The 12,320-nt window shown below is 48.1% G+C and overlaps 3 protein-coding genes across 4 annotated transcripts in view; 2 read left to right on the top strand and 1 right to left on the bottom strand.

Moving 5' to 3' along the window:
- The window catches only part of LOC101773432 (vacuolar-processing enzyme beta-isozyme 1), a 5,167-nt gene extending 988 nt beyond the window's left edge, over positions 1 to 4,179 (top strand). The window contains exons 2-9 of the mRNA XM_004976317.4: positions 469 to 633; positions 816 to 972; positions 1,055 to 1,140; positions 1,228 to 1,427; positions 2,105 to 2,153; positions 2,271 to 2,477; positions 3,459 to 3,665; positions 3,805 to 4,179. Of these exons, the coding sequence (XP_004976374.1) occupies positions 469 to 633; positions 816 to 972; positions 1,055 to 1,140; positions 1,228 to 1,427; positions 2,105 to 2,153; positions 2,271 to 2,477; positions 3,459 to 3,665; positions 3,805 to 3,987 (1,254 nt within the window). The 3' untranslated portion in view covers positions 3,988 to 4,179. The remainder of the gene's footprint in view (positions 1 to 468; positions 634 to 815; positions 973 to 1,054; positions 1,141 to 1,227; positions 1,428 to 2,104; positions 2,154 to 2,270; positions 2,478 to 3,458; positions 3,666 to 3,804) is intronic.
- LOC101773852 (cysteine-rich repeat secretory protein 15) lies at positions 4,180 to 6,805 on the bottom strand. Of its 2 annotated transcripts, XM_004976319.4 has the most exons (3): positions 5,687 to 6,805; positions 4,569 to 4,670; positions 4,180 to 4,452 (listed from the first exon to the last, which is right to left on the bottom strand). In XM_004976319.4, the coding sequence occupies exons 1-3, from the start codon at positions 6,435 to 6,437 to the stop codon at positions 4,448 to 4,450; spliced, it is 858 nt and encodes a 285-aa protein (XP_004976376.1). In that variant the 5' UTR covers positions 6,438 to 6,805; the 3' UTR covers positions 4,180 to 4,447. The 2 variants fall into 2 exon arrangements, with proteins under 2 accessions (XP_004976376.1, XP_004976375.1); XM_004976318.4 differs by having other exon boundaries at positions 4,210 to 4,670; positions 5,687 to 6,801.
- A 2,291-nt stretch (positions 6,806 to 9,096) lies between these two features.
- LOC101754279 lies at positions 9,097 to 10,582 on the top strand. Its single transcript, XM_004978097.3, has 2 exons — positions 9,097 to 9,586; positions 9,675 to 10,582. The coding sequence occupies exons 1-2, from the start codon at positions 9,107 to 9,109 to the stop codon at positions 10,338 to 10,340; spliced, it is 1,146 nt and encodes a 381-aa protein (XP_004978154.2). The 5' UTR covers positions 9,097 to 9,106; the 3' UTR covers positions 10,341 to 10,582.
- Positions 10,583 to 12,320: the final 1,738 nt, after the last annotated feature.

The raw sequence follows: 12,320 nt of genomic DNA, 5'->3' as shown, positions 1-12,320 counted from the left end.
ATCGTTGATAGAGTGATGAATTTTTCCTTTAATTGTGATAGTATAGTTTTTCCCCTGAGGTTTCTCGTATCTTTTAAATATTCTACACAAAGTTTAAGATGCAAAAGTTCTAGGGTGCACTGTGAGCCATAGGACACAAGATTGCTTGGCCCATGTTCCATGATGGGAAAGCACCTCAGCGTCTGTGTTGACTTTTTGTCTACTCATTCAATGCAGTTATTTTTGGCTATTATCCTATTATGATTGTGTTTCTGTACCATTGTCCTCATCCATAGGGGTATTTGGGATCTTTTTTATATTATAGGCTACTAATGAATAATGATTGAATGCCACACATGGAAAATTGTTCTGTAGTGCTTTCTGTACAGTTATATTTTTTTTATTGCATGCTTGCTAAAAAATTGGATGATATGAAATCATGATCTCAGTGCTTACTTATGGTACAATTGTACACTTGATGCTTGGCAGGCCGATGTATGCCATGCATACCAGATACTGCTGAAGGGAGGAGTGAAGGAGGAGAACATCGTGGTGTTCATGTACGATGATATTGCCCATAACATTCTGAACCCAAGGCCTGGGGTTATCATTAACCATCCTAAAGGTGAAAATGTATATCCTGGTGTTCCAAAGGTAATAGTTTCTTCTATTCAATGTTAGTTTCGCACAAGATCTTGAGTAATTTACTCTTGAAATCAAAAGATGATTGTGCTTTGTGATCATATATGGATTGACAGTTCCTTTTTTTAGGGAAGGATTGACAGTTCTTATTGCTCATGTTTTGTAGTTGTTGATCAACTTCACATGCATTGCAGGACTATACAGGTGACCAGGTCACTACTGAAAATTTCTTTGCTGTGCTCTTGGGCAATAGAAGTGCAATTACTGGAGGGAGTAAGAAGGTTATAGACAGTAAACCAAATGACCACATATTTATCTATTACTCAGATCATGGGGGTCCTGGAGTTCTTGGTGTGTATTTGTACTTAATGCATAAGGGAAATTGCTTAGGTTATTTTCTGTTCGGTGCTTACTTAACTGATCAAATTTATAGGTATGCCAAACTTGCCATATCTCTATGCTGGTGACTTCATCAAGGTTTTAAAAAAGAAGCATGCTTCCAATAGCTACTCGAAAATGGTATAGATTCTTCATTTTTATTTTCCCCTTTAAATAAGGTTCAGTACACGTCTAGATTGAAACAAAAAATTTCATGCTATTTTTCAGGTTATATATGTTGAAGCATGTGAAAGTGGCAGTATCTTTGAGGGATTAATGCCACAAGATCTAAATATTTATGTCACTACTGCCTCAAATCCTGTTGAAAATAGTTGGGGAACATACTGTCCTGGGATGGACCCATCACCCCCTCCTGAGTACATTACCTGTTTAGGTGATCTGTACAGTGTTTCTTGGATGGAAGATAGGTAAGATCATAAGACTCATTTGAAATCCATGGTGTACGACATTTATATCGTGTTAGATCAAAGCAGGTTCCATCTTTTTATACTTGTGGAAGATAAATCTTATGGAGCCTAAATATTTGATATGCTGTTTTGCTCTTTGCTGTTTTGCTCTTTTCCTTCAATTATGTAGTGTGATACAATTCCAGTTACATTAGGTATTTTTATGCTTGAACTATTGTGTCATTGCCCATAATGAAACCGTCTTTTGTCATGATTGGTTATTTATTTTATCTTACTATATGTTCATTCTGCGCAGCTGAACTTTGTATACGCACTGTTATTTGGAACCTATTCATTTGTTCATTTCTACATTTGTACAAAACATTTCTGTCTTTGTAACTTGTTAAAGAAATGCTATTACCTATGAAGGTATATGCGGGTGTTAGTATAATAACCATCCACTTTAATATCATAAAAGGTATTTACCGAACACAGTGTCTGTAAGCGGTAATAGAAAAATACATGAAAAGAGCAGATAATTGAAAAGGACAGGGAAGTATTAGTTGCCGAGCAGCAACAGGACCGTTGACAAGCAAAAGCATATTGCTTTTGTGCTTATCCAAGCTTGGTAGCGATTATTTATGACTGGTATACCTACTAAGCCTGCTGTTTTGAACTGATCTGATTCTAATTGGCAGTCAAACCCACAATCTAATGAAGGAAACAATCAAGGACCAGTACGAAGTGGTAAGTCTTAAACACACCTCCTCCATATTGGTAAATTGCAGCTTGAGCTAGTCACCTGCTTTCTTAGGAATATGGAACAAAGAACTTCAAAAAAAAAACAAATAATTTGTTGGACAGGTGAAAACAAGAACCTCAAACTTGAAGAAGTACAAAGAGGGTTCTCATGTCATGGAGTATGGTGACAAGACCTTCACGAATGAGAAGCTTTTCCTTTATCAAGGTTTTGATCCTGCTAATGCTAACGCTGCAAACACGCTGCTTTGGCCTGGCCCAAAGGGTGCAGTAAATCAGAGAGACGCAGATCTTCTCTTCATGTGGAAGAGGGTAAATTCTATTCTTTCAGTCTCCCCCATAATCCTTTAACTGCTCCTCTAAAAGAATAACTGAAATGGTATATACTTGCTGATTATACAAAAAAGACGGATGCTGTTCTGAGTAATATCATGACAAGTAGAACTATTGGTTTTTCGTTATTTTTAATTCTTGTCCTCTACTCTGTTGAGCTAAAACATGATATGTTGCAACAGGCAACATGCATAAACAATTTCTTAGACGAAATATTTCATTTTAAATGATTTGTTTTTTGTTGTTGGAAAGTATCCTACATTGTCTGACATAAATGGAGTCATAACATTGTGTTGTTACAATAATATTTTTTTTCTAGTTTTATAACTGTCCTTATACCTAAATCTATGGATAGAGTTATATATTTTCTGTTTACTTGATTGTCTTCCAGACATTCTTATCACAGAAGATCAGATTTTTCTTTTGGTGTGTTGCTGGTAATAAGTACCACAGATCTGCTTTAGTTTTTACAACCATTTTAAATTGTTTTATTGCCACGTGCAAATAAGTCCTTAAATGTGCTTATTTGAAAAACCAGCATAGATGCTCGCAGCTGACGCATTTTATACCTCTGCTTTACAAAATATTTTTTTTTTGGTGAGGAGCTTTAGAAAATATAATTGACAAGACAGTTGAGAAGGGGTTTTACTTGTTCTATCACTGGCCAAAAGCTTTGTGCTTTTTCCTCCCAAGTTCACGCTATTACCAATAGAATATTTGGCTTGTTTGGTGTGGCTTAACTAAGTCTGATAGATGGGCTTCTTCTTATAGAAGATAGGAAGAAGAACTAACTTAATACAAATGTCCTCTTGTTGAGAAGCTGTTGTGATAGCACTTTGATATAGCACCGCACTTAGAGCTCATACACTCATTTCAATGTCACTCGCTTCTAAGTTTTGTCAATCACTTGTGGTAGCCTCATATTGTTCTTGTTTGCTAATATTCACTTCTTGTTTTCAGTACGAGCAGTTAGACGGGGGATCTGAAGAGAAGCTGAGGGCTCTCAGAGAGATTAAAGAAACTGTTCAACACAGGAAGCATCTTGATAGCAGCATCGATTTCATCGGGAGACTTGTCTTTGGATTTGAGAACGGGCCTAAAATGCTTGAGGCTGTTAGGGCCTCTGGTCAACCATTAGTCGATGACTGGGATTGTTTGAAGAGGATGGTGAGTATACTAACCTTTCTTATCCGGCACTGACATAAGGCATGCATGAAGTTTCCGTTCTATCACATCTTCGCTACTTGCACACTTGCATTCAGGCTGTCCCCGGTTGAACTTATTTCATCTTGACTGCTATTGCTAGGTGCGGATTTTCGAAGCCCAATGCGGCTCGCTCACTCAGTACGGCATGAAGTACATGAGGGCGTTTGCAAACATTTGCAACAGTGGTATATCTGAGGCAAAGATGAGGGAGTCAAGCATCAGCGCTTGCGGCGGTTACAACTCGGCGAGGTGGAGCCCAATGGCTCAAGGACACAGCGCTTGATCCGCTGCAGCCTATAGCAAAGGTCCCCGAGGTCTATGAATTATGATGACATCCTTTGTGCGAACTCGTGTGATCTGGGGAATGTAAGCCGCTCAGAATGTGCGTTGGTTGATCAGCTGTATATATTGCAACGTGTGCCCGTACCATGGTAAAGTCTGATTTGCAACCAACTGCCGAAATGATTTAAGATCAGATGCGAATGTTTTTGTGACAAATGATCGCTAAGTAGGCCACTACCGGTGGACCACAAATGATGACCCAAATCAAGACAGTGCTCCTCAGATAGCCGGCCCACATCCCATGCTAACAAAATGACCCACATCTATTCCTAACAAAATGAGATTACATGTTCTTCACCAAGCTTTTGGAGGCTTCGCTAGTTGATCGATCTCTTTCGCAAGCTCAGCCCTTTGTTCTCATGCCATCATCCGAGAGTGGAAGCAAGGTTCCAGTGGCCCAGCTAGCCTGCATCGAGACACCAGTTTAACTGAGGCTAGTGCTACAGACTCAGGGACACCGGACACCCACAGATTGTACAGGACGACACTTGTGAGCATAGAACTATAGAAGATGCTAGTTACATGTTTTCCTAAGGAAAGAGATGAAGACCACGAAGAGTGCCAGCCCCGCCATGATGCCGACGACGATGGCGAGGGTCCTCCCGATATCGTCCTGCGAATAATCTGCGACAAGAGGAGATCAGATCATCGGCTGCGTGCAGGATTAGAATAGCATATTCAAAGAAGCCGCGCACTCGCCCGAGTGCTGCCTTTGTTGGGGAATATATTCATCGGCATGGATGAGGAGTGGTTGGCTTCGGCTGCCGCCGTCAGGCCCCCCAATCCCACAATGTGCGTGCCTATCGCGGCCTCCACGCAGCCCTAAACCCGATTGATATGCTTGGACATAATTGTAGGTGTTTTCTTTTAGTGGCCCAGTGGATCAGGACAACCCTGTCGATCGGTATATACGGCGAAAGAAAAAGAACTCGACGGGTAGCTTAAGGGTGAGAGTGCTTTGCGTCTGCAGGTGACGATGCAGGAAATACGAATCTAGCATACTCGAAATGTCCTTTTGTTACTGTCACTTCAAAGCGTGCACGTCCCTGATTATATATACTGGGTCCAATTGTAATGTAAGGTCCACTAGAAAGTTCAGGGTGATTAGCGTAGCGAAACCCGTAATCTATTGGACACCAGAGAGTGGTCTCTGGCAAGTGGCACGTCTGATCAAGGCATTTGATATTTTTGTTGGAGTCACTCGGAGTGAGCTTTCCTGTGAAACTTAACTACTCCCTCCATTCCAAAATATAGGTTGTTTTGACTTTATTATATTTATAGACTTTGTTATATACTTAGGTACACCCTATATCTAGATGCGTAATAATATCTATTTATTTAGAAAAATTAAAATAACCAACGGAGTAGTCGCTGGGCCTCGGACATTCTCCGTCCTGACCTTCTTCCACTGACAGTCTGACATGCCCACGGGGAGAAAAGGACTGTCAGTGGGCATATTCTGCCTCACCTCTTTAGTAACTTTGGTAAGTTTACCCATCGCGCAATAGAATCAATTCCTACTGCAACTCGTGCTAAGAACTCGCAAATTTGTAATTTTTAAATTATGCACAAGAAACAGTAGAAAATAGCACCGAATCCGATTGATTGTCTGAAAAAAAAGGGAGAAACCGCATGCGTACCTTGTGTCGGGCGGAAGTAGTAGCCGTCAGCCCAGTACCTGACGTAGCACTGCGCCAGGTACACGTCGGCGGCCAGCGCGTTGCCGCAGGTGCCCTTGAGCTGCCCGGCCGCCTGCGCCAGGCACGCCGTGCAGTCGGCCGCCGCGAGGTCTCCCAGGCACTGCGCCAAGCCCCGCACGCTGCCGGAGCTGGCCACCTTGTACCCGCCGGCGCCCACGGCCTGCAGGTCCCCGAGCACGGCGTCCCGGCTCCTGAGGAAGTCGCCGTCGCTGCTGCTGCTCGTGCTGCACTTGCGGTATACCATGGCCGTGTCGGGGGCGCCGACGAAGTTGCTGCTGTCGTAGCGCACGTAGCACCCCTCCAGCTGCAGCGACGCCGCGTACGCCGCGGGGCAGACCTGGCCCAGCTGCCCCACCGCGTCCCGCACGCACGCCGCGCAGTCGCCGCCGTCGAGGTCGCCGCGGCACTGGTAGAGGCCGTACGCGGCCGGCGCGCCGCCCGTGCCGTTGGCGCCCGCCGTGAAGGTGTTGTACCCGCCGTTGAGCGCCGCGCTGGAGATGGAGGTGAGGAGGGACTCCAGGTTGGCCTTGAACGGGGTGCCCGGCTGGTACTTGGACGGCGAGCACCCGGCGTAGATGAACGTGCCGGTGCCCGCGTCGGCGACGCCCGCCGCGCACATCAGCGCGGCGAGGACGGCGGCGGCGGCGACGCGGGAGCCGCGGCAGGGTTGGTTGTTGCAAGGCCGATGCATGACTGATGAGACAGAACTACGCGCGTTGTTGCCGTGCGTTGCCGGCTCGTGTGAAGGGCGTGGGGTGGCTTCGATGGCTGGATGGTCTTGGAGCTGGGGGCAGCGGCGATCGCCCGGTGCTTTTCCGAGTCCTTGTCTGGGCAGTGAGGAGAAAGGTGGTGGGGAGCTTACAGAATAAATGCGCGCCTTCGCTAGGACTTGTGGTGCGCGCGGCGTCTCTGGTAGAATCTTATACGCCGGGCGGCCGGTGGCTCTGGTCGGGTTCCCGTCCGTCCACGAGCAGGAGGCATCAGGCGAGACGACGCGAGGTGCAAGCACAGGGAAGCGGTCAGTTGTCGTCCTGCTCGCTGGTGATAGGATGCACAGCATGGGTAGTGGCGTGGCGCGAGCGCGACTGCCTTCGCGCGGTACGATTTGAAGATAAAACCGGTGGAATGGCCGATCGTTTGCTCATCGGTTCACGGCGATCGCGACACCCCTTTTTCGCGTGATTGGGTGACTTGTGTCCGCGTACCTGACGACCGGTCCTGGGCCGGCGACGCGGGGTTTGGGTCGGTCCATCGTTTATTACTTGTCCCGGTGTGAGCCGCTTCCATGACTGGTAACAGTAGCACGTACCGTGTGACAGTAACGTCGATGGAGCGATTACCTCGGATGTTTCAGCAGCAAGCCGGCACTCGATCCCCGGCTGTTGGTACGCGCAAGCTCGCATCGGATGTGGAATGATGGATGCAGCTACGCGTGAAATTGGGGGCGGTGCAGAAGCGTCCAGAGGCCAGGGGCACGATCAAAGCGCTTTGCCACTTACTGATGAAACCTTGCAGTCACTACTAAGCCCATGACTGCGAGGTAAGTGTTGGGGTTGCTTTGCTAGATTCCTCGCGATAAGGGGGTGAGCACTGAGCACGTACCAGCTAAGGTATGGGACGAGTCGAGACCGGACTGGACTCTCGCGACAGACGGGCAGACAGCGACGGCACTCTAGTCTCATCCCCCGCCTTTTCAGCGCATTTGGTTGTTCCCGAACGTTCCGACGCCGCGGGTAGAACGTGGAAGGGCTCCACCCGGGAACGACCAGCATGCACCTGGGAACACGCGAGTCCTGACCCCGTCTCGGCTCCGCGGCGTCGCGTCGATTTCGTTTAGCGGCATGGTGAACGGGGCAGGTGCAAGCGCAACGCGGGCAAGGGCGCACGCCCGAGATGAAAGCGCTGAGCGGTTTCGTCCACTGGCCGGCATGTGTTTCCGGCGATTTTCAGCCATCCTGTAGGGCGATGACCTGAGTGGCTGAGTCACCTGACGGATGGAGGGGCGGGCCTCTGAAGTCTGAACACCGAACTGTTATTTGGACTTGGACACGGCCACATCTCTGGATGGGCTGGAACATACGGGCCAACAAATTTACGCCGAGGGCCCAACTTCTTTTGTAGAAATATCTGGTTTCAGAAATGTTCTCCGATCCAACCAACGCCTGTCCCCTGTGCAGTCTGGTATGTCAAGGCGTACTGGCATGTTAAGCGGCCGGGAAACTCTCGGCAAAGCTGAAAAGTTTTCCGTCCGATCTCCGAAACCAAAGTGCTGGATGATGGGAAACATGCATATAACTCCACAGTTCGTCTTGCTCTTCGGCATTTCAGTGGGAGCGGCTGTATCAGATTCCTTCTTTTCGCCTGTCATCCAGACATCCCCAGTGTCCTGTGATCTGACGCTGGGAGTTCTTTCCTCCGGAAGTATCAAATTTTTACACCATAAAATGCTACTTAAAATGCGCACTAGCTAGATCAACCAAAATTAGCTCAAACAGCGTCCCTCGCCCGACGGATCGGTAACTCTAGCTCACTTGCCTAGCGTCAGAAAGCTGTTTTCGGCAACCCTGTATTCTGTATACTTCTGCCGAAGTTGCAAGATCAACAGCCGGGATCAATGTATGCAAGGACTTATCATTGGAGAACTTCAACTGGAGCTGCGAGGTGCGCTTTGTATTCCTTTTGGCGGTGGCGTATCCCTGCAGCAACCAGTCCATCCTTCTTGCTGGTATTGTGGCAGCAGCCTGTGCTCTCAGGAGGAACAAAGCCAAGAAATCTATAAACTGAGCCGTCATGCTGGTCAGTAATTTATAACTGCATGCACACCAATTTGCCCCCAAGTTTAATTGTGCTGTATCAAATGTTGATGAATTTCTTAAATTGAGATTCCCTGCGACTTTGGCGTTGAACTTTACCCCAGATGTACACAAGATCTGGCGAGGTTGCGTCAAGGGTGTATCAGCAGTCGATGGCATCTCCTTTGCGTACGCACAAGCAATAGTTCGTGGCCTCTCTTAAGCCGCGCCCCGAAGAGATGCCATTTGTTTAGTTTCTCCCCATTTGACCAAGCCCATTGTTTGAAGAATTTATACACGAGAACCCGCACTTATACATTTCTACCGGGAATTCATGACGGGACCAAAGGCTGTACCTTCCTAGATGTACGCCTGCTAATGACGAAACAAATTAGTGAACGCTACTTATTTTCTTTTGCATTAACAAGCCATATGTTAGCTTTCAGAGAGAGCAAAGCGGCCGGAATCCTGCATGTGTGGATGCCTCAGTGAGGCAGTAGTATAACTAAGGTAGCTGCGTGTCTATCTGATGCGCGATAGCTACCATCCTGTGGCCAAGCCGTCAGCCATGAAGAACGACAGAAACAAGCCCTTGGCCTTGCCTCATTTACGCAGGATACTCCTCTTCGTGCTACCACTACCAGTAGCGCTTCTCTTCTTCTCCTTGGGTTTTGTCCTCGGCATGACCTCCAGCGCAAGCGTCGAAAACCTCTACTTCCCTTTCGTTACACCCTCGCCCTCTGCTAAGCCGCCGTCGACGGCTACGTCATTGCCACCGACCACGATCAGCGCCATGCACAACATGACCGACGAGGAGCTGTTCCGGTGGGCGTCCATGGCAACGAAAGTCGACGGGACGCCGTACCACCGGGTGCCCAAGGTCGCCTTCATGTTCCTGGTGAGAGGGGACCTGCCTCTGCGACCTCTGTGGGAGAAGTTCTTCGAGGGACACCATGGCCTCTACTCCATTTACGTGCATGCGAATCCCTCTTACACTGGGTCGCCGCCGAGGGACTCCGTGTTCCACGGTCGCATGATCCCAAGCCAGGTAACTAAGATAGAGTAGTCTAAGCCATTGTCAAAGAAAATTTCGTACACTGCAATCTGACGCTATACTATATGTTCGGTGGGCGCAGAGAACGACGTGGGGAGGCGTCACCCTCGTGGACGCGGAGCGCCGGCTCCTGGCGAACGCGCTGCTGGACCTCGGCAACGAGCGCTTCGCGCTGCTGTCGGAGTCGTGCATCCCCGTCTACAACTTCCCCACCGTGTACGCCGTCCTCACCGGCTCCGGCGGCGCCAGCTTCGTGGAGAGCATCGCGACGCCGGCGCGCTACAGGCCCCTGTTCGCGCTCCGCAACAACGTCTCCGTCGCGCAGTGGCGCAAGGGCTCCCAGTGGTTCGAGGTGGACCGCGCCCTCGCCGCCGAGGTCGTCGCCGACGGCGCCTACTTCCCGACGTTCCGGGAGAACTGCGCCGGCGAGAGGTTCTGTGTCGTGGACGAGCACTACGTGCCGACGCTGGTGAGCGTGCTGGGGTGGGGGCGGCGCAACGCCAACCGGACGCTCACGTTCGCGGACTGGGACCCGAAGCGGCGGACGGGGTCCCACCCGCGCACCCACAGGGCGGAGGAGGTGACGGAGGAGCTGATCGGGAGGATCAGGAGGGGAGGGGCGGGCAGGAGTAACTGCACCTACGATGACGGGGCGAGCGGCGTCTGCTTCCTGTTCGCGAGGAAGTTCGCGCCGGACACGCTCCAGCCGCTGCTTCGTTTGGCTCCAAAGGCCATGGGGTTTGGGTGAGATGAAGGTCGTCGACAAGGTTTGTCAAAACAAAATTGCGTTGGGATGTTCTAGGGTAATAAGCTCATAAATGTTCTTAATAAGATTAGGAATGCAAAATAAAGACAATCCAAAACATATCCACCCAGGTAACTAGGTAATCATTTTAATTTAGGATCGACTAATTGTTATTTTAGTGATAGCCGATGTTCATATTGACAATTGCCTATGGTGACCTTTTTCATTCTTAAGGTATTCCGGGACCAACAACAGGCACACCACATCCACATTTATATCCCGGCATAGCTTGATTAGGCCCCTTTCACTTGGAGTTTCATTCTCCATCAACGAGATGTCACATAGGCAAATATGATGACATGACATCAGAATTATGGGGGAGAAACTCAGTTCACACAGATTTCCAACACATGACACCTTCCATTGAGAGTTAAGAGGTTCATTTTATTTGATCATGTGTTCAGTGAAAAAATTTTGTGCCATACATGAATTAAATATAACAGCTGTCTATAAAACAATAAAAATGAGAGTTGCATTGTGGGATATTTTATTTCACTCTAAATGATATGGCGGTTCTGAAAACAATGAAATGAAACTCGCCAGTCTTAGGATGGAGGATAAGAGCGGGCGGAAAACGGAGTGGAAAGGTCGCTGGAAATGTGGACGGAATATATGCGGAGACAGGAAGGCCGGCGAGATGATGAATTTCAACTTACTGAACTTATGGAGATGTGGGCGACGCGCGGTTGGCCAAGGCTAACAAGGCCATGTTTAGTTACTCCCAACTCCCAACTTTGACACTATGCAAAAAGAAGATTCCCCATCACATCAAACTTGCGGTACATGCATGGAATACTAAATGTAGATGAAATTAAAAACTAATTGCACAGTTTTGTTGTACTTTGCGAGACGAATCTTTTGAGCCTAATTAGTCAATATTTGGACAATAATTCACAAATACAAACGAAACGCTACAGTGTGCTACAGTGCTGTAACAGTAATTTGGCACCTCCCAAATTCCCCAACTAAACACGGCCCAAGATGCCTTCGCCATGGCCCATGGGTTGGCGTATATGGCCTGGATGAGCTGAAATGGCTGCTGCTGTGTGCCGGGCAGGAGTGTCTCTGTTACACACCGGCACCACAAGGCCCATTACATTGTGAAATGAGAGGGTCAGAACTCTTTCTGAAACAAGGCCCGGCATTCGAATTGGAAACATTGCGGGCCAGCTGGTGTGCCGGCTGGCCCAGTTCTTCAGCCCTTTCCTAAAAAAAAAAAAAAGGTCCTCACCGGCTTACTGGGTAGGAAATGAGTTCCCAGATTGTCGTCTGAAACTCTGAAGGCGTCAGGTGAGGCAGCTCTGCAGCTCGGTATTTTGCGACTCGATTAGTTCCGACGGTGCCTGAGATGGCGGGAAGCTGCAACCCCGCTGACGGTCTCGAGGAATCGGCAGTATCAGGTTCTTTTCATCTGCCCAACTCCAACTTGTGTGCTACTAGCCTACCGAGAGTGCTAGATTCTTTACGACTGAGATATGAGATATGGCTAGAAATCTTTGTTTCCCCTAGAGGCCCTAGTTGCCTGCTCTTGTCATTTTCCAAGAAGATCTTGCGATGCCGCCGGGATATTCCCTCATAGTTCGTTTGCCGTCAAAGGTTTGGCCTTGCACTGAAATGGTAGTTCTTAGGATAAAAAGAAGAAGAAAAGAAACAGTAGTTGTTGGCTCAGCCATTCCTGCACATCACAATATCACATCAGACTGAACCGTACCCGTACTGTAGGCCTGCAACTACGCAATCATGCACTGAATATTAGTATTATGATTCATCCGGGTCTATCTATGCTTGTTGTTAGTCTGCTATTTCTTTTTGACATTTCTCGGAGCTGGCTATACATTTAGGTCAAAATAAACATTTGACGCTCCTGCAACCACATGAAAACACCGTGTTTTGACTCGATCCACAGTGAAGAGGATCAAGAAC

Source organism: Setaria italica, chromosome VII (genome assembly GCF_000263155.2).
Source record: "Setaria italica strain Yugu1 chromosome VII, Setaria_italica_v2.0, whole genome shotgun sequence".
Lineage (NCBI taxonomy): Eukaryota > Viridiplantae > Streptophyta > Magnoliopsida > Poales > Poaceae > Setaria > Setaria italica.
Note: the sequence above shows the minus strand (reverse complement) of the source record. Positions and strands in the feature narration are given on the sequence as shown.